Source organism: Osmerus mordax, chromosome 6, assembly GCF_038355195.1.
Source record: "Osmerus mordax isolate fOsmMor3 chromosome 6, fOsmMor3.pri, whole genome shotgun sequence".
NCBI classification, from domain to species: domain Eukaryota; kingdom Metazoa; phylum Chordata; class Actinopteri; order Osmeriformes; family Osmeridae; genus Osmerus; species Osmerus mordax.
Window position 1 is genome coordinate 14,467,502 of NC_090055.1, and position 22,467 is coordinate 14,489,968.

Consider the following 22,467-nt stretch of genomic DNA (forward strand, 5'->3'; position numbering starts at 1 on the left):
CGTGTCAAAGTCAAAGGCAGCTCAACCCTTAAGAAAAATAAGTATATTAAAGTATACTTAAAATGGATAGTACACTTTTAGTTCACTTTTGATATACTATTAAGAAGTATACTTAGAAAATAGTTCACTTTTGATATACTTTTAAGAAGTATACTTAGAAAATTTATCTTTTTTTTTACTTTTAAGTATGCTTTGAAAATTGTTCAGTTTTGATATACTTTAACCCGTTAAGGAGTAGCGTTGCACATGTGATCGTTTGAATGCGGGTCTCACAGAGTAACGTCGCACATGTGCCATTCTGAATATTCCAACCGACTGTTTTCCGATAGACAAAAACTTTGACAAACGCTATAGTATGGCTTCAAAATGTTCAATTAGGAGGCTAACAAGTAACACTAGCAGGTAGTAGCATTAATACAAGTATTATGCTAGGTTGCTAGGTAACGGAAGCAAACTAAAGATCGCTAGCTTCCGTTTTGATAAAATAACTCACTCTGGTGGAAGCGTCAGAAATATTTAGAACTCACGCATCTAAAGGTTAAGAAGTATACTTAGAAAAATTTTCACTTTTGATATACTTTAAAGAAGTATGCTTAGAAAACAGAAAATGGTATACATTTCTTCTGGAGTATGATGTACGTTTTCTTTTATTATACAGCAAACACAGTCAAAATACTTTTAAAGTACATTACAAGTAACATTTTTTAGATCCATCTTGTATATTCTAATTATTCATGTCTAAGACTGTCTGTAGCAGCCAAATGGGTTGCTTCAGCCAAATGGGTTGCTCCAGCCAAAAATGTAATGTCCCTGTTGTACACTGGGTGCCGCTGTTAATTGCACAGGTGTTTTAGGCATATCGGTAGGAAGCCTACTGTTGTAGTTAGGTGTTGACCCCGGAAGGGCAAAAGATTTTGACCGCTATACCGCTAAGGTTTGAAGCGAGTATGTGTTGCTCCACATTTTAATGGATATACACAATAAATGGAGAACTGTTTTAAACTCAATCAAGACTTCAATGGAATTTATCTCGCTAGGAAATCATCTAATCTAAGCGCGTCAACCTGGTTATTCCTGGGGAACAACAACCCAGTAGCTCAGTATTATACTGTGCTCTCACACAGTCAAAACCTGCCGCTAATTGGAAGTTTCTGCGGAATTCGACGGAGTCCTAGAGCTGCTTGGAGACCGAGGAATTGAAAGGTCGAAGCTGGAGCTGAGGATGTTTGTTGACCTACTTCTTGGTCTATGCTACTACGGCGCCCAACGTACAAGGTAACCCGAGTGTCGCGCTACATTGTTTCATGGCCATTTAATTTTGTGTGCACACATACCGGGGAAAATTCGTTCTATGGTAACTAGCTAGCTAGCCCGGCTGGAACTCCCTATCGTATCGACAGATTAGCAGAGACTTTGAGTAATATAATAAAACGTTTTTTACACATGTCAATGTTTATGTCTATTTAACAGTTTTCTATTTTGGATACAAGTTGTATTTTGATCGATGTTGTGAGTACGTAAACCCAAGTCTGCACACTTGGCCATGACAACTACAACAGTGACTTTAGAGAACTACATTCTACATTCATCTGTTTGAAACGCCCCCGAGCGTGGTGAACTGTGGGAAGGCGAGCGATGGCAAGCGATTCGCGTCGCTGCAGCGGACGCGCACTGTTGACGTTGAAGGGACTGACGTACAAACTGCTAGTGGTTCCAAAACTGACGTGACTGCCGTTGCTGAAACTCCGACTCAGAAACGAGTTGTTAAACTCACTGCAAAGGCACTTGCTGAGAAATTGGATAAGTTACAAACTGATAGAAAGGCCAAATTGAATAAGGCAAACTTCAAGAGAAATTCAATGCGAAATTACATGGTAAAAAATGAGAAAACACAGGTAGAGAATTATCTCAATGAATTAGTTGATTTATGCAATGAAATACAATGTATACATGAATCTTTGTTGCAACTGCTGCCTTCTGATGAAAAAGAAAAACATGTAATATGGTTTAAAGCGAAAATGTAGTCTAATGATGAGTGTATTGCTAATGCAAATTTGTGGATGTCTCATAGCAACAGTCAAAATGGGAATGTTGTTTCAACTAATGCTGTCTCTAGAAACATCCATCAAAGTGTTATTGTGGAACAACAAAGTGTGTGTGACAATATGCAAAATAATGGGCTCAATGTTGATCCAATCAATATTCCCAGTCAAACCAGTTCTGTCTCAAAAATGCTTACACGCAACAATGTGTCCAGCGTTGTGCACAAAGGTGTTGAGGATGAGGTCAATCCAGATGACAGTATTTCCAATGTTGCAAGCAACTGCTCAAGTCGAAAGAGTGGCATGAGTAAAGTAAGCACCACTTCCTCAGCAAGGATAAGGGCTGAGGCAGAAAGAGCGGCACTCATTGCTCGTGCCACAGTCTTGAAGGAAATACATGCCTTGGGAGAGCTGGAACAACAGCTGAGAAGAAGAAGGGAGCAGCTAGACATGGAAACTGATTTAGCTGCGTCCACTGCTCAGATGTGAAAAGTTGTTCTCGAGCACCCACAAATGGCATGAACTCCTATCTGGAAAAGGAAAAATTGAAGCAACCTATCTGCATCTTGAACCCTTCAGCAAATGAATTTAATGCAGAACCCTGGAAATCAACACAATCAACCAACCCAGTGGAATAAGTCCAATGAGGAGCAACAAACCGACATGTCAAGGAGACCAGTACCGTCAAACAACCCACCATTACCGGATATGCAGAGAAAGGAAATGGATCGACAGTGCAAGGCTGCTTCAAGACAGTGATGTTGGTGAACATGACAGTGTTGTTGGCGAACAACAGCCACTTGACCTATCAAAGGAATTGCCATCATTTAACGATCCACCACCATTGGATATGCGTAAAAAGAAAGCAGAACAGTGGCACAAAGCCATCCCAAGGCAGTGGTGTAACCCAAATGAACATTGGCAGGAAAATACGGGAACATCACAACAATCATATCATCAACCCGTTGGTCAATATTCATCTAGTGACCTCTTTTCCATTATGCAGAGGCAAAATGATATAACTGCTGCTCTGGTGCAACAACAGCACACATCATCCCTACCACCCTGAGAAATTCCCATATTTGAAGGCGATCCTCTCCAGTATAGGGCATTCATCAGGGCCTTTGAGCAAGGAGTCGAAGGGAAAGCAGGAAAGGCAGACTGTCTATATTACTTGGAACAGTTTACAAGAGGACGACCGCAGGAATTAGTGCGCAGCTGCAAGCACATGAATCCAGAACGAGGCTTTTCTGTGGCAAAAGAGCTCTTGCAGGAACACTTTGGCAATCCATACAAAATTGCAGTTGCCTATATGGAGAAAGCTCTAGCATGGGAAATGATCAAATCCGAGGATACCAAATCCCTTCAAACATACTGCTTATTCCTGCGGGGCTGCTGTAATGTAATGGAAGAGTTGCCATACGTCCAGGAACTGGATATGCCGGTGAATATGAGAACTATCCTCGCTAAGTTACCCTTTAAAATGAGGGAGCAATGGAGGACCCAGGCACATGTAATAATGGAGACTTCTAACCAGAGAGCCCACTTCTATGATTTGGTCGTATTCATCGAAAGACGAGTGAAAATAATTTCTGACCCCATGTTTGGTGATCTACAGGATCAATCATCTAATGCTGTAGTAGAAAAGAACTTCACCAAGTTTAAATCACAGTCCAGAGATAGAGTAAAGGGAAATGTTGTCGCCACCACAGTAACATCTATGGATTTGCATGAGGGAGTTCCGGAAGCAACTGCAGACTCAGACACACCTGACGACATTGAATGTCTCTGCTGTGCTCAAAGTCATGATTTAGAGGAATGCAGACAGTTCCAAAGAAAAGGCACAAGGAAAGGATTGGCTTCTTGAAAGACAGAGGAGTTTGTTTTGCGTGCTTACACCCTGGGCACATGAGCCGTAATTGTGAGCAGCGCTTGACTTGTAAGGTCTGTGGTCTAACTCACCCTACTGTGCTTCATATCGAGGGACGCACTACAAATCAACATCAAGCAAGGGTACAATCCAACAATCCATCAACGTATGTAAAGACACTGCGTGGCCATACAGGGGTCGGTGAGGGACACACTGCAATACAGGAACATTCGAGGGAACAATCCAGGAATCAGTCGACTTCACTCAAACTCTGTGGCCATACAGGGGCAGGTCAGGATCGATGCGCATTATCCATTATACCTGTGCAAGTGAAATCAGCTAAAGGGAATCGGATCATAAGTACATATGCCTTCTTGGATGCTGGTAGCTCTGCTACTTTTTGCTCAGAACACCTAATGCAGAAGTTGAACATTACAGGCAGAAGGACTAACTTTCTGCTGCAGACTATGGGCCAAGAAAAGGTTGTTCCAGCATATTCCCTCACTGGGTTAGAGATTACTGGTCAGAACAGTAATGATTTTCACATCCTTCCAGAAGTTCTTACCCAGAAAAACATGCCGGTCACTGTACATGACATGGTAAGTGCAGAAGAGTTGGATAAATGGCCCCATCTGTCTAAGGTGCATATACCTAGCATAAAGGCAAATGTTGACCTGCTGATAGGTGCCAATGCTCCTTGGATATTGGAACCCTGGGAAGTCATAAACAGTTGTGGAAATGGCCCATATGCAATCAGGACACTGCTCGGATGGGCCATCAATGGTCCCTTGACTAAACACGACAAACCCTTGGAGCGACAACTTCCCTCTGCTACAGTGAACAGGATTTCAATTTGTAAATTGGAAAAAATGCTGACTGATCAGTACAACCATGATTTTAATAAAAACATCAGAGAAAAGAAGGAAATAGCAGAACAATCAGCTGTTCTCCAGAACTGGAGTTATTGCCTGAAATTGCCTTTTAAGAAGAAAGAGGTGTTTTTAGCTAATAACTTTGCGATAGCCAGGCAAAGGATTCAGGGCTTAAAGAAAAGGTTTCTGAACAACAAAGACTTCCACACAGAATATGGAAGGTGTGGGACATCCCACATCATGGGGTCCACCATCCAAGAAAGGGTGGCCTGCGGGTAGTGTTCGACTGTGGGGCCCCCTTCCAAGGAGTGTGTCTGAATGGTCAGCTCCTGCAGGGTCCCAATCTCACCAGTTCATTGTTAGGAGTGCTTACTCGCTTCAGAGAGCAGCCAGTGGCATTCATGGGAGACATTCAAGCCATGTTTCACCAGGTCAGAGTTGCTAAGGAAGATCAGGATTTCCTTCGTTTTCTCTGGTGGCCAAATGGAGATACCACTAAAGACCTCCTGGAGTATCGAATGACCGTACACCTCTTTGGTGCTGTTTCCTCTCCCAGTTGCGCGTCTTATGCCCTAAGAAAAACTGCAGATGACAACCAATCCCAGTGTTCAGCCGAAGCGCTACAAGCTGTTAAACACAACTTCTATGTGGATGATTGCTTAAAAAGTTCAGCTACAGCACAAAAGGCCATCCATATGATTGAAGAGCTCACTGCTTTATGTGCAAAAGGGGGTTTTCTCCTGGAAAAATGGATTAGCAACAGTCGCAGTGTTTTGCAGGCCATTGCAGCTGATCAGAGGGCTCAAGACATAAAAGCGCTGGACCTAGACCGTGACCAGTTACCAGTGGAAAGAGCTTTAGGGTTGCAGTGGTGTGTAGAGACAGACTCCTTCAAATTTAAAATGGAGATGAGTCATGAAGGAGTCAGGTGGCTGAGCGGTTAGGGAGTCGGGCTAGTAATCTGAAGGTTACCGGTTCGATTCCCGGCTCTGCCAAATGACGTTGTGTCCTTGGGCAAGGCACTTCACCCTACTTGCCTCGGGGGAATGTCCCTGTACTTACTGTAAGTCGCTCTGGATAAGAGCGTCTGCTAAATGACTAACTGTAAATGTTGTCACTTACCAGCTCAGTGTATGGCACCAGTCACTCTACAGACTAAAATGATGCAGCAGGAACTCTGTAGGAGGAAATACAGTTGGGACGACAACCTACCCCATGACATCCTACATCAGTGGAAAGAGTGGCTGAAAGACTTGGACCTGCTGGCAGTATTCAGTGTGACCATGTGTATCAAGCCTGAAGGGTTTGGTATGATCGAACATGCTCAGTTACATCATTTTGCAGACGCCAGTGAAGGCGGATATGGAACTGCAACATATATTCGAATGTTAAACCAATGCGGTGACATTCAGGTTGCCTTTCTTCTTGGCAAGGCTCGAGTGACTCCACTGAAGGCTGTTACCATCCCCCGGTTGGAGTTGACCGCAGCGGTCCTTGCCGTCAGAGTGGACTTGATGTTAAGGGCAGAGCTTAAACTCCAGCTTGATGGTTCAATCTTTTGGACGGACAGCACTGCAGTGTTGAAGTATATCCAGACATTCGTGGCAAATCGAATCTCAACCATAAGAGAAGCATCTGAGCCATTGCAGTGGCGGCATGTTCGCACCAAAGACAATCCAGCAGATGAGGCATCAAGAGGGTTGAAAGTTGCTGATCTACTGAAGAACGACAGGTGGCTGGAAGGGCCTGCATTTCTTTGGAAAGGTGAGGAGAATTGGCCCAACTTAGCATTGGACATGTTATTGGACGCCAATGATCCAGAGGTTAGACGGCAGGTGACCATAAATGCCATTAAGGTGGATAATAATCTCAGTCCTGCTAGACAGCTGATTGGCTACTTCTCTGATTGGAGGCACCTCAAAACAACGGTTGCTTGGTTCCTCAGATTAAAGGCTATATTGCTGAAACAAAGTCGCCTCAAAAGGCAGTTGGAGGCTGTAAAGGCAGACAATCCGAAGACCACAGGTCACCCCAGTGCAACGCAAGTCACAACTCCAAAAGCCAAAGTTACCTCGGGCAGTTGCATTTTTACAGTAGACGAGTTATCAGAAGCAGAAATGGCAATCATTCGCTACTGCCAACAACTGAGATTCTGTGAGGAGATTGCGGCCCTTTCCTCATGCAAAGCAACAGTGAGTCGCCAGAGTTCCATATACAGGCTTGATCCAGTCCTGAATGATGGGCTCTTAAGAGTTGGAGGGAGATTGAGTAAGGGAGCAATGCCTGAGGAGGTTAAACATCCACTCATCCTTTCAAAAGATCAGAATGTCTCTTCACTTATTCTCAAGCATGTTCATCAAAATCTGGGTCATAGTGGACGCAGTCATACACTATCTGCTGTAAGGAGGAAGTTTTGGATTACCAATGCCAACTCGGCCGTACGGAAGGTCATCAGTGAGTGCGGGTTCTGTAGGCGCTATAATGGAAGAGCAGAAGATGGCTGACCTACCACCCTTCACCAATACAGGGGTGGATTACTTCGGTCCCGTCGAAGTGAAGAGGGGAAGATCAACCTGTAAACGCTACGGAGTCATATTTACCTGTATGGCAAGCAGAGCTGTCCACCTGGAGGTAGCTGTGTCTTTGGAAACGGATGCTTGCATTAATGCCATTTGCCGTTTCGTCAGCAGGAGAGGCCAAGTGGTACAACTGAGGTCTGACAATGGCACCAACTTCATTGGGGCAGAACGAGAACTGAGGGAGGCTGTTGCTGCTTTAAACCACGACCAGATTCAAGGAGCCCTTTCTCAGGTCAGAATCCATTGGAGCTTCAATCCACCAGCAGGCTCGCATCATGGTGGTGTCTGGGAGCGGATGATCCGGGTAGTGAGAAGGGTCCTCAGCTCTGTGCTGCGCCAGCAAACACTAGATGACGATGGGCTGCATACAGTGCTTTGTGAAGTGGAGGCCATTCTCAATGTTCGCCCAATTACCCAGCTCTCCAATGATCTGAACGACTTGGAGTCGCTCACTCCTAATCATCTTCTACTTCTAAAGGGAAAACCATCCCTGCCCCCTGGAGTTTTCAGGCCTCATGACCAATACATGAAAAGACGATGGAGACAGATTCAGTACATCTCAGATCTTTTCTGGAAGCGATGGGTGCGGGAGTACTTGTCCTTACTTCAAGAGAGGCAAAAATGGAACCAGAAGAAAAGAAGTTTGAGCAGGGGCGACATTGTAGTGGTGATGGACTCTTCAGCCCCTCGAGGTTCCTGGCCATTGGGCAAAATTCTTGAGGTCTTTCTAGATAAAAAGGGCCATGTACGTTCTGTAAGACTACAAACCAAATCTAATATAATTGAAAGACCAGTAACAAAGCTGTGTTTAGTGCATGAAGTTTGAATTATTAAGTACTATCATGTTTGGGCTTATTGTAACATGTTTGTTTGTTTTGTTCATTGAATTGTTATGTCTGCCTGCCTGTACCCTCGTGCTGCCTTCGGGTCACATGACCCAAAGGTTCATAACGAACCATCGTTGTGTTTACCCAATATTACCCAATACAAAAACAAATAAAAATAATTTTCTTTTAACCATTCCAATGTGGGGGGTCTGAGACAGCCCGACAGTTAAAAGAAAATGCTTCACTTTGTTTTTGTATGAGGTAAATTTGTCGCAATACAACGGTGGGTCACAATGACTGATGGGTCAGAATGACCCGAAGATAACACAAGGGTTAACAATTAGGGGCTGGTATGTAGCAGCCAAATGGGTTGCTACAGCCAAAAATGTAATGTCCCTGTTGTACACTGGGTGCCGCTATTAATTGCACAGGTGTTTTAGGCATATCGGTAGGAAGCCTACTGTTGTAGTTAGGTGTTGACCCCGGAAGGGCAAAAGGTTTTGACCGCTATACCGCTAAGGTTTGAAGCGAGTATGTGTTGCTCTGCATTTTAATGGATATACACAATAAATGGAGAACTGTTTTAAACTCAATCAAGACTTCAATGGAATTTATCTCGCTGACGGAAATCATCTAATCTAAGCGCGTCAACCTGGTTATTCCTGGGGAACAACAACCCAGTAGCTCAGTATTATACCGTGCTCTCACACTGTCTATTATGCATTGCACATTGAATCATTTTGGTTACTGAAGCCGTAACCTTACTGCCAAAACATTTTGAAGCCCTATACTCTTATACTATACTAATAACTATCAATTGGAGTATTAATGGAAAAAACAGGGGCTGTTCGGTCCCTGTACGACTGGTGCCAGAGTTTGGTCCGCATTGCCGGTAGTAAGACGAACTTATTCCCGGTGAGGGTTGGACTCCGCCAGGGCTGCCCTTTGTCACCGATTAGGTTCATATGGACAGAATTTCTAGGTGCAGCCAGGGCGTTTAGGGGGTCTGGTTTGGTGACCTCAGGATCGGGTCGCTGCTTTTTGCAGATGATGTGGTCCTGTTGGCTTCATCGGGCCGTGACCTTCAGCTCTCACTGGAGCGGTTCGCAACCGAATGCGAAGCGGCTGGGATGGGAATCAGCACCTCCAAATCTGAGGCCATGGTTATCGACCGGAAAAGGGTGGAGTGCAATCTCCGGGTCGGGGAGGAGATCTTGTCCCAAGCGGAGGAGTTCAAGTATCTCGGGGTCTCGTTCACGAGTGAGGGAAGGATGGAGCGTGAGATCGACAGGCGGATCGGTGCGGCGTCCGCAGTGATGCGGGCTCTGCATCGGTCCGTCGTGGTGAAGAAGGAGCTGAGTCGAAAGGCGAAGCTCTCTATTTACCAGTCGATCTACGTTCCCCTCCCGGATGGCTCGGCCATCCGGGAGGGGCTCAGAGTAGAACCGCTGCTCCTCCGCGTCGAGAGGGGCCAGTTGAGGTGGCTCGGGCATCTGATAAGGATGCCTCCTGGACGCCTCCCTGGTGAGGTGTTCTGGGCACGTCCCACTGGGAAGAGGCCCTGGGAAAGACCCAGGACACGCTGGAGGGACTATGTCTCTCGGCTGGCCTGGGAACGCCTCGGGGTCCCCCAGGAAGAGCTGGTGGAAGTGGCCGGGGAGAGGGAAGTCTGGGCCTCCCTGCTTAGGTTGCTGCCCCTGCAACCCGACCCCCGGATAAGAGGAAGATGATGGATGGATGGAAAAAACTAAAAAGCTACTTGAGAAAGAGGCAGACAGAAGGGCTGCATTATGCATTTGAAGGTTATACTGTCAAACTGACTGAAGAACGAACGATGTGAAAAAATGAAGATAGCGTGGCTCATTGGCAAGTCAATTCCCATGATGCAAGGCGGTAAATAGTGTTAACATTTGTTGATAAGTTTGCCGTTTGTTCGAAATACAATTTCGGTTTTTTAATTTGTCTGCTTAGTATGTAGTGTTTTGTTGCGTGGTAATTGTCATTGTTGTGCTGGTTTACCATTGTAACCATGAGTTAAATGACTTACGTTTGATAGGAAGAGCTGGATTGTTACATCGTGAGTTCATAAGCATAATTAGCTTCTTTCAGCTAATAATCTGCAGTGTCACTTGGCGAGGGCCCCCATTCTCGTCAAGTGACGCAAGATCGGCGGTGTTTGAGGGGCCCCTAAACATTTAAATATATTACTAAATCATAGTAAATGGACATTTATTAAGTTTACTTCTTGAAGTACTTACATTAATTGAAAGTGCACTTGAAAGTATTCCAAAGTATACTTTGAGGTACTTTAGGAAGTATACTTCATGAACTGAAAGTGCACTACACAGGTTACTTCAGAGTATTCAAAGGTATATTTTGAGGTACTTTACGAAGTATAGGCTACTTCATAAATTAAAAGTGCATTACACAGACTACTTTACAGTATTCAAAAGTAAACTTCAAATACACTACAAGTGTACTTTAAAGTGTACTAAATGACCTAAAAAGTGGGCCAATTCAGTTTACTTAGTACAAAAATAGTATTTAAACTAGAGGGGGTACAATTTTGGGGGATATTGTGGGTGTGCTTGCTTGCGTCGGTTGCAGAGGCGTCCGTTTTTAATTACATTTTTACAACTGCTATTTCTGTATATTTTATATAAAAATGCGTCCGTATTATTTATAAAGATTACATAGATTTAAAAGCACACATTTGTTGCTGCTCATTTACAACTCAAATACGAGAGTGAAGTGTAGAATGAAATAGTTGTCTTCTCATTTACCCTGCAAGAGGGAATGGTGATCGGCTATATAGCAGCCTCATCGTTGAATCAAAACAAATAAATTTGGCAGACCGGTGTAAAAATTGACCTAATCTCTATGATTTAAACGACCTTTTAAGTTTTTCCCTTCTTGTGATATTTTCAGGCATTTAGCCTACTCATATTGCATTCATTCATTAACGAACTCCCTTTGAAGATCATTCCAACAACGACGTTACCGGCAGTATTCTAGAGTTAGAGCTAGCTATCTCAGATGGAATCGCGATTCAAACATTACTTGGTAGGGACACTTGTTTGTTTTTTTATATGTAGGTAATTGGTTCAGGTTTTATGGAGCTGTACTAGGCCTACATCATCTGTACTGGACTTCTGAGCAATGAAATCATATATGATGAATACATTTGGGAATACCAATTAATAGCACCTTTTTACTATCTACAAGTATAAGTGTGAATGATAACATTCATGGCTAACATTGTCTAAACATCCCTTAAAAAACTGCAGTTTAATGCAATCTTTACCAAAATGGACAATTCAACTTCTCACCTGAACCCCTGATGCTGATTCATCACCAACCTGCTCTACATCTGTATCTTCAGGGTACTTTTTTTTCCTGCACAGTAATTCATCAATTTAATACAGACACTAACCATGCTTACTTGACTGCTGACATTGGTCGAGATTACAGGGATAGGCATATTACTATCCATGGGATCATATAGTCCTACTTATTATCAGTTAATATCACTTTTGAGTTGCTAGCCTGCTGGTACTAGGCTAAACTAGCACGGTCCCATTATGTGGGTAGGTTAGCTTTATCATTCTGGCTTCAACAAGAACACATTGGTCGAAGATTGCAGACGCTAGGGATAGATTTAATACAAGCAAATGTTACATGCTCTACTACACTAACAACTTTCAAAACATGTTTCCATTGGACAATGGGTGGCGATGTAAGGCTAGCAGGTTTGCACTGTGTGTGTAGTTTTCCTACTAGCTAACTAACAACGACCTTCTTGATAGCTACTTACTCTGGGTGGTGAAAAAACTTCTGATATCTCTCTTTTTGGGTGTCATTTTCCTATCTATAAAGCACAAAAGGGTCAAAAATATCAATACTGAGACCAAACGAAATACTAATATGAGGCTTTATGATTTCCTGGTGTACTGCCAGCTCTTTCTGCAAGTCACGATTCACAAAGTGTTTCTGACTGCCACTTCAGCCAATTAACTTAAAGGCCATATGGCAGGTTTACTTTTCCAACAAATTTGCGCTATTTGCTTGTTGGTAATTTAAACTGTTATCCATTGTATTTGATGTTGTTGGGTGTCACAAAACGGAATATAATGCGAAAAAGTAGCAACTTGTCCAGTGGGGCAGTCACTGTCACTAGATATAAAGAAAACGTTGACTTTCACTCGGTGCTATTCACTGACAGTAAAAATTTGCATGTGCACTGCTGTTCGTAGATAGCTCCAGAGATCGTTGCAGTGTTGCTAAATGATAGCAACTCACCAGGGGCCTCATGTATAAACGTTGCGTACGCACAAAAAGCTTGCGTACGCTGGTTTTCACGCACACGGTGTGATGTATAAAATTTACTTGACGTGAGAATGTGCGGGCCGTCACGGAAACTTTTGAGCAGACGTGAGAATGTGCGGACCGTCCGCAAAGTCTTGTCTGGCTCTGTAACATGGCGAATTCTAACTTAAAAGTGCGGAAACTCACCAAACATTACAAAATAAAGTTTCCACTACAGTTTCTGTCATACGTAGGCATAACGTTAGTTATTAAAAAAACATTTTTGGGCTACCTACGGTAATAAAAGTTTGATCATTAATGTGGATGATCACATCAAAATGCCAAAACCCAAAAATGGAAATGCTGTATATCCTTACATTTACATTTACATTTATTCATTTAGCAGACGCTTTTATCCAAAGCGACTTCCAAGAGAGAGCTTTACAAAGTGCATAGGTCACTGATCATAACAACAAGATAGCCAAAAAACATCGCGAGTAGCCAAAAACATGAAGCACACATTGTGAACAACCAAAGTAAGTGCCAAAGGGAAGAACCATAAGAGCATGTAGTTAAACAAGTTACAATTAAACAACATGAACAGCTATAAGTGCAAGTGTGCCTGTGGAAAAAAGCAAGCAACAGTAATAAAACAATATATCACAGCGAGAACAAAATTTTAAATCAGTTACCACTAACCACAAGAGCAACAAGTCTCTAAGCAAGAGTCATTGTGATCCTTGAGGAAACTAACATTGGGTCAAGCGAACCGTTCCTAAGTACCGTTGTACTCCCGGAACAAGTGCGTCTTGAGCCTTTTCTTGAAGGTGGAGAGACAGTCAGTGTCTCTGATGGAGGTGGGGAGTTGATTCCACCACTGGGGGGCCAGACAGGAGAAGAGCTTGTGTTGGGACCGGGCGGTCTTGAGCGGTGGGACCACCAGGCGGTTGTCTGAAGAAGACCGTAGGTGACGGGTGGGGGTGTAAGGCTGCAGGAGAGACTTGATGTAGACGGGTGCAGTCCCGTTCACTGCTCGGAAGGTCAATACCAGGGTCTTGAATCTGATACGGGCCATGATAGGTAGCCAGTGGAGAGAGATGAGGAGCGGGGTAACATGGGAGCGTCTGGGTAGATTGTAGACCAGGCGGGCCGCCGCGTTCTGAATCCTCTGAAGAGGGCGGGTTGCACATGCTGGGAGACCAGCGAGCAGAGAGTTGCAATAGTCCAACTTGGAGAGGACGAGTGCTTGGACTAGCAGCTGGGTGGAGTGCTCAGACAGGTATCTCCTGATCTTCCGGATGTTGTAGAGGGTGAATCTACACGACCGGGAGACCGCAGCAATGTGGGCCGTGAGGGAGAGCTCGTCGTCCATGGTAACCCCAAGGTTCCTGGCAGAGGATGAAGGGGTCACCGTCGCAGATCCCAGGGTGATTGAGAGATCGTGGGAGATGGAGGGTTTAGCCGGGATAATGAGAAGTTCTGTTTTGGCGATCCTTCTGTTTAATCCGCCACCACTTATTAACTTCTGTTAAACTTTAGGGTGTCAAACTAACGACAAAATCACTCTGGAAATGCATGTCACACTAACCCTATAGCTGCCATGCTGTTACTATGCGCCACCACTCGTTTCTTCATTTAAAGTTTTACATCGGACTATTTGTTCTTAATTTCTGCCATGGTCCGGTTCTCTGAACCCACAGCATTTATGGCCCTATAATAATAATATTTTTTTTTTTGTAATGCACTTTACATTTAGCTAAATCTAAAAGTGCTACAGGTTAAAAACAAGAAAGGGCGCAAATAGTGACAGTTTTCCACTCAGCCGACTTTCTTTTGTTGCTAATACCTGATGACAGGCCGCCAAACAGGACACATTTTCTCACCTCCACCTCTGTTGTCAGAACATCGATCTCACAGTCACCGTATTTCTTCGAATAAACGCCACAGCATTTAACGTTTCATTTTTGGTGCGGCGTTTATTCGAGGGCGGCGTTTATTCGAAGAAATACGGTAATTCAGACAAAGAAATGACATCAGGAGCGCATTTATAGTTCATCTGCATATTCATTTATGGGAGGAGGCAAGGCGGGGTCAGTGGCTCGTTCACGTGTGGTCAATCTCACGTTGATTGTGATTTATAAAGGAAAGGTGCGCAGGTCCTGGTGTACGACCGGTTTTATACATGTGAATATTTCTGTGCGTAGGTACGAATTTTGGCCGTACGCCATCTTCTGGTATGAAAGCTACGCAATCCTTTATACATGAGGCCCCAGGACACTTCACCAACTCTCCACTCATTCTCCTCGGACCATCCATTTAATTGGCTTTGACGCAGCAGCGGCCGGCTCATAGAGGGCGCCGCCCCACCACTGCTGCATCACATTCCGACCTGAAACTTAATTGAATAAGACTTAAAAAGAAAGAAAAACATGTTCAATGAGTAAAGTCAATATTATATAGCTAATAGAATGTTGAATCTGCAATAAAATGTGGAAGAAAAAAAATCTACGTTGTCTAAAGTCAGCTGATAGGCTATGTATTTCCGGCTGGGTGCAAGTTACTTGCACCCAAGGAGCCCCATTGACTGTCGTTATAAGTTGTACATGCATAGTTCGCTCCTCTCAATGCAAGAGATAGGACCTCGCGGGGGCGCAGAAAACCTGCGCCCCAAACTGCTGATTTACTAGAGGGCCTGTCAAATACATTATGATAGGGTCCGTTATGTCTGTCACATCCAATCACATCACTCAACACATTTAAGAAGTTGTTTATTTACATTTACATTTATTCATTTAGCAGACGCTTTTATCCAAAGCGACTTCCAAGAGAGAGCTTTACAAAGTGCATAGGTCACTGATCATAACAACAAGATAGCAAAGAAACATCGCAAGTAGCCAAAACATGAAGCACACATTGTGAACAACCAAAGTAAGTGCCAAAGGGAAGAACCATAGGAGCATGTAGTTAAACAAGTTACAATTAAACAACATGAACCGCTATAAGTGCAAGTGTACCTGTGGAAAAAAGCAAGCAACAGTAATAAAAACAATATATCACAGCGAGAACAAAAATTTAAAACAGTTACCACTAACCACAAGAGCAACAAGTCTCTAAGCAAGAGTCATTGTGATCCTTGAGGAAACTGAAATCGGGTCAAGCGAACCATTCCTAAGTACCGTTGTACTCCCGGAACAAGTGCGTCTTGAGCCTTTTCTTGAAGGTGGAGAGACAGTCAGTATCTGTGATGGAGGTGGGGAGTTGATTCCACCACTGGGGGGCCAGACAGGAGAAGAGCTTGTGTTGGGACCGGGCGGTCTTGAGCGGTGGGACCACCAGGCGGTTGTCTGAAGAAGACCGTAGGTGACGGGTGGGGGTGTAAGGCTGCAGGAGAGACTTGATGTAGACGGGTGCAGTCCCGTTCACTGCTCGGAAGGTCAATACCAGGGTCTTGAATCTGATACGGGCCATGATAGGTAGCCAGTGGCCGCTGCGTTCTGAATCCTCTGAAGAGGGCGGGTTGCACATGCTGGGAGACCAGCGAGCAGCGAGTTGAAATAGTCCAACTTGGAGAGGACAGGTGGTTGGACTAGCAGCTGGGTGGAGTGCTCAGACAAGTATCTCCTGATCTTCCGGATGTTGTAGAGGGTGAATCTACACGACCGGGAGACCGCAGCAATGTGGGCCGTGAGGGAGAGCTCGTCGTCCATGGTAACCCCAAGGTTCCTGGCAGAGGATGAAGGGGTCACCTTCGCAGATCCCAGGGTGATTGAGAGATCGTAGGAGATGGAGGGTTTAGCCGAGATGATGAGAAGTTCTGTTTTGGCGAGGTTCAGCTGGAGGTGGTGCTCGGTCATCCAGGCGGAGATGTCTGTGAGGCAGGCCTCAATCCTAGCTGAGATCCCCGGATCTGTTACATTGTGTATTATTCCTGTAATGTTTGACATGAGGAGCGTGGTCAGACACACTATCATTTACTCAGTATGTGCAATTTCAGCATTACAATTTACTAATTAGTAGATACATTTAGGAATGCACCAAAATACTGCTTTCTGGTGTTGAGATAGTATTTTTTTTTTCTCGGGGGGGCATGCCCCCGGACCCCCCGAGCAAGGGTAGGATCTCGGAGCACAATATAGCCCCCCCTAGAAATAAATGCACCAGCCGCCACTGCTTTGACGGCCATCAGGTCTCGGCAATTCCTCATTTGCCCTCTCATGTCTACTTGGTTCGAAATTATACGGCTGCGGGCCATCATACACATTAGTGGTTTTTGCCACCTCTTCTTCATCCCAGTCAGTCGCCATAGTTCTAGTACTAGGGTGAGGCTTCTCTCCTCCACGACTCCCCAACGTGACGTCATTGCTGATTTGCGCTAATATGCTAATGCTAACACCAAAAACGACAAAAACTGGTCTTTAACACCATTTGGAGACACCATTTGGAGATATTTTAAATTATATACATATCTTGAGTGCTTCATGTACCCATTAATCAACAGTAGTGTTTAACCTGCCATATGGCCTTTAAATGACATCATCTTGTCTCGCAGACTCGAGGGCGCATTGGTTAACTTGGAAATGTATTTTTCACTTTTCTCGGCGATGAACATAGTATAGATAATAATAACAATTAGTTTTGCAAATCGATATTTTTTGAAAAACACAATTGTGTTTTTCCAAAACTTTGGTCGTGACTAGTCCCTATGGTCCCTATACAAACCTACGCCCTTGCCGTCTGCTAACTGAAAATATGCCCCCAAAAACGTAAATAAGCTTTACATTTATTTAGTGGAAAATCACTCATTCATAAAAAGCTCACTGGTAGCGATCATTGTCAGTAACAACGCAAAATGCGATATAGCCCTGTGTGGAGAAGCTGCCCCAGTAAATTGTACTCTCTGTTAGGCTCTCCCTGTCAATACACATGCTAGAAAGAGTTTTGGCTTGCTAATGTTGTTGCTAATGTTGCTAATACTCTGACATTCTGATTCCACTTGGGATGCCATCAAGCAGATCTCTGGTTGTAGTCAGTCCTTCACTAACCAATCAGCATTCATTGGCAGAATGCTAGCGGGTTATGGGCAGCAACGACTCACCCTGTAATAAATCCGAAGGACATAAGTACTCGTTCATTACAATTTTGACCTATAATCCATGTAGAACATGCAAAAACTACAATCAAATCTCAGATTTGATTGTAAAAAAGCTCGCCTCGGAGGGGGGGGGGGTGAAGCTCGTGAAAGCTCGTCTCGGTGGGGGGGGGGGGGGGGGGCGGTCGGTATGTATTTTGTGTTATGAGGTGATGTCGGCCGTTAAAGAGTACTTTCTCCGCATTGTTACATCGTTGTTACAACTGGGCAACCATAATGCTGATGTGGCCTTCAGTGAAAATGAGTTTGACACCCCTGTTCTAGAGGGTATAAAAAAAGGCATTGATTGAGAGAAAAGGCAACCATTATCCTTCTGTTTCTTTATTCTACTTTATAAGTCAGAGACAGGAAGGGAATGACTTGCAAGCCCATGAACTCTGAGATATAATACGTATACTATAATACTTATCCTATCCTATAGATACTTATCCTGTTCTTATCTTCCTCCTTTATTTCTCTCTTCCTTCTACTACAGTTATTTCGTGTGGTGATCTTCTGACTCCTCCTAATGGAAAGAAGATTGGAACGCAGACAACTTTTGGAGCATCAGCCATCTTCAGCTGTGACCCTGGCTATGTTCTTTGGGGGTCCCCGGTCCGAGAGTGTCTTTTATCAGGACTGTGGACTGGACTGGACACTCAGTGCCTAGGTACAGGATCTTTTAAAAGTCTGGTGGGGATATACAGGACTATTGAAATTGACAGTGCTGCATACTGTACCTCTGTCTTCATTGCAAGAGCATTACTTAAACCAGAAACATACACATAACACAAAGCCACATGTATGTGATGTGCAGAAAGGCCTCATGGATAGTGTTAGGGTTAGATTGCAACCATTCAGAATGAATTAATTCCAGATAACCGGATACTGGAACAAAGTAAACAGTCACAAAGGTGCTTGTGAAAACTCAAAGAGGATAACTCCTTCCCTTCTGTGCCTGCAGTGTCAAAAGCTGAATTGTCCTAATCTTCAGTGTATATTGTGGGGTATACAATATGCAATAGGTGACCTTATACACTACATGCGTACTACTTAAAGCGCAGGAAAACATTTAACCGTTTTTTCACTGTCCTGCAACAGTACGCAGTATCTTACAGTCAAGTAGAGAGTACTGCAACTGAATCTTTGAATGTTTGGCTGCTGTGGCTTTTCTGGATTTCAAGTGTAATAATAAATCGCTGCGCTGCATCTTAGATGTGGAAGTGAATTCAGACTTGCATTAAGTCAGTGACAATTTTCTGGGTTTAAGTGGCAGAGGAAATCTCAGTGATATTTCTCCTCTGAAGGAGACGTAGCTGAAAGCAATGAGATTATGTGAATCGGAGAGATGTAAGGAATTTAAAGGTGGCCTGCCTCCACTTCCTAGTATTGGCAGATAATGGTGTTTTATTGAAAGTTATTGTATTACGTATTTATGTTTTTGTGTTGTATTGAATAAGGTGAAGAAAACATTAAACAGGATATCCTGTGTATTTTTTTTAAACACACAGCTGGGCACTGTGGGATACCAGAACACATTGTGAATGGCCAGGTGATTGGAGAGAACTTTGGCTACAGAGACACAGTGGTGTACCAGTGCAACCCAGGGTTTCGCCTCATTGGCTCTTCAGTCCGAATTTGTCAGCAGGACCACAACTGGTCTGGTCAGAAACCAGCCTGTATCTGTAAGTGTTGCTCTACTAGCATTCATACAGAAGTAGCATAGTCAGGAACTGAATGAGGGTGAGTGTGAACATTGTTGCTGTTTTTAACAGGTATGTATGGCAAATTTATCACAAGTTGCTTGTTTTATAAATTGTGATACCAATGGCCAAGTGGTGACTGTAATTATTGAGGAGGATGGAATGTAAATCTAGACATTTGCATACATTTTATCATGATGTACCCTTTTATACAAATTAATGTCACTGTCTGCCCTAAATTTTCATTTAACTGTAATTTTGGATCATTCTCATTGCTCAATCTTTTCTGAAAGTATATCAAACCTCAGTTGGAGTAGCTTGATAATTTAGTGACATAATTTGACTCAAAACCTTTTTCAATTGTAATACTTAAATAAAATGATTTAAAAAGTAAATGAATCTAAACACAAGTTAATTAGCTAATTATCTATCTTAACATTATCCCTATGGCCCAAATCATAACTTCAGCCAGGTTTTCAGGGCCTGCTGTAAGCCTACTTTAGTAACTATCAGAAATGTTATCAGCAGACCTTTCAGCAGGTTTGCAAAACAGAGAAGAGAAGGCCTCTGGATGAAAAATGACCACAAGTCAAAAAACTTACTTCTGCCCTTCACTGAACATGCTGTCACAAATCAGTGAGAGACAGGTGACAGCGATCTATCCTATACCTAGAAAAGCAAAGCCTATCATATGTTTAATAAGGTAGTGTAGTAGTCTTGTTACATTTACATTTAGTCATTTTGCAGACGCTCTTATCCAGAGCGACTTACAGTAAGTACAGGGACATTCTCCCCGAGGCAAGTAGGGTGAAGCGCCTTGCCCAAGGACACAACGTCATTTGGCACGGCCAGGAATCGAACCAACAACCTTCTGATTAATAGCCCGACTCCCTAACCGCTCAGCCATCTGTCTCCGTTGTCTTGTTGCCAATCACTGATAATGTGAGGAATAGAGAGTTGATTGCTCTGTTTGCCAACACGTATGCCTATTCAGATCAAGATCTTGGAATTGCAGATGCTTGGCAGGTTTGGACTTGATCTTTTCTAAATAAATCCTCCTTCCACATCATTCCCAGCTAATATCTTACTCTAAGCTTGCATTTTAAAATATACACAGTGTTTAAATCCAGGGTTTTTCCTGGGTCAAAATGGGTCTTCGGTGCTCAAAAAAAAACAGTGTTACCATGTCACCTTATTAGCAGACATCTATGTTAAAAAAATAAAATAATTACCATTTCATAAATAATGGAGGCTATGCTGGAGGAAATCATTTTGCTTCCACTTTAGATTAAAATAGATAGGCTAATAGATTGACAATAGTCCAAGCCCCATGGTGCTATCATGTATGGTTCAAAGATTATCAAGGTTTACCTCTTTACATATGCAAACTACTGAAATGTATATCAATAGAATCTAGAACTAACCAGTGGTCAGAAACGGAACACACAAATTATGAAATTCAAGTTTGTCTAACTGTTTATCTAACTATCTAACCGCCAACTGATGAAGTCAGGATTCCGCAGGTTGATAATTGGGTGCTTGCTTAGAAGCAAGATATTGTTCGCGCACATCACAGTTGCGTCTTGATCAGACAAGAAGACACACTCGATCTTTCTATCAACGCGATTACTACAGTGGCGAAAATCTGCTATCAACTTTGGGGGGGCATATGACAGGGGCATATGACATTTTCTCAAGAACAATTCCTGAGGGGGACACCAAAATTACTGCTGTAACACATAGCACATTAAAAAAGCGCCACTGTGTCCATAATCAGCAAAGTGCTTTCATCGCGTATTATTAATATTATTGAAATTACATATTTATGTTTACAGTGATTTATTGGGGGGGACAAATTTGATATTGATCAAAACAGAACAAGGGTTCGGCTGTACCTACTATTAAACATATTCGCGGACATACACCGCACAAGTGATTAATTGCGATGAGTTAGAATAGAAGTGATGAGAATAGAAGTTATAGCGAGCACATAGAACTTTATATATATTTCTATCAATGTATTTATTCCAAGGTGTTTTGCAATTTCCTTTTATTTTCTTCGTGCCTAAACTATATATTATCATTCCAGGTTAAGAATAGCCTATCAATGGAGGCTGCGTTGGAAATCGTTAATCAAACTTTTGTCAGCAATTTGAGTGTAAATGTCATTTGCATTTGTACAGGTGTATTCGTGCACGTCAGTTTGGCCCTCGAAGCGGAACGACAGTTTACTGGCCGCTCTGTCCATTCGCGCACCTCACAGTTGCGTATTGATCAGACAAGACACACATTTCAAATCGATTACTATTGATCAAAACAGAACGAGGGTTCGGCTGTAACCTACTTGAAACATACTATTGAGAACATATTCGCTGACATGCATTGCACCCGTGATGAACACAGCTTCACAGCTTCTTTTTTTTGTATCGCAGACTTTTTTTTGCCTTAGGCGCTCGGGATTTGTCATAGGCGCTCTGGAAAACGGCTTGGGCGCGCGCCAACATTTTGTCTATGCAGGAAAAACCCTGAAATCTTGTTTCACAATATATTTTTTATGTAATATATTTGTATTAGGAGTCAGATTGCTGAGCGGTTAGGGAATTGGGCTCTTACTAAGAAGGTTGCCGGTTCAATTCCCGGCCGTGCAACCCTACTTGCCTTGGGGGAATGTCCCTGTACTTACTGTAAGTCGCTAAGGATAAGAGCGTCTGCTAAATGACTAAATGTAAAACATTTATTGAATTTTTTTGTATCTGAATATTTTTTTTCTCTCAAATTTAAATTTAAAACAGGCTACCAAGATTACATCATATAAAATGTGGAGATTTTATTTGTCTGGTTACACGGCACGCCTTATTTACACAGATCAATTAACACCAAAAGCGCTGAGTCATTTTTCCCTACTTAAAGCGTTGTTAGGTCCATCAGTCTACAGAGAGGGATGCTGTTACTGACATATCAACATTTTAGTCGGCTGACAAGATCGCGTTGGCCCTAGTCATAAGTATAAACAAACACACAGGGACATAATAAACATTCAATGCTCTAATTAAATCCAGTTATACTGGCAAAACATGTAATGTTCTTCATTTATTGTCAGAACACAGTCCAAGTATTGCAAAAATGAGAGCAAATGGTTTG

At 43.1% G+C, this 22,467-nt stretch overlaps 1 protein-coding gene across 1 annotated transcript in view; it reads left to right on the top strand.

Moving 5' to 3' along the window:
- Window positions 1–22,467, top strand: part of LOC136943733 (CUB and sushi domain-containing protein 3-like) — a 384,366-nt gene that overhangs the window by 261,032 nt on the left and 100,867 nt on the right. The window contains exons 52-53 of the mRNA XM_067237158.1: window positions 18,120–18,293; window positions 19,135–19,308. Coding sequence (XP_067093259.1) covers window positions 18,120–18,293; window positions 19,135–19,308 — 348 coding nt within the window. The remainder of the gene's footprint in view (window positions 1–18,119; window positions 18,294–19,134; window positions 19,309–22,467) is intronic.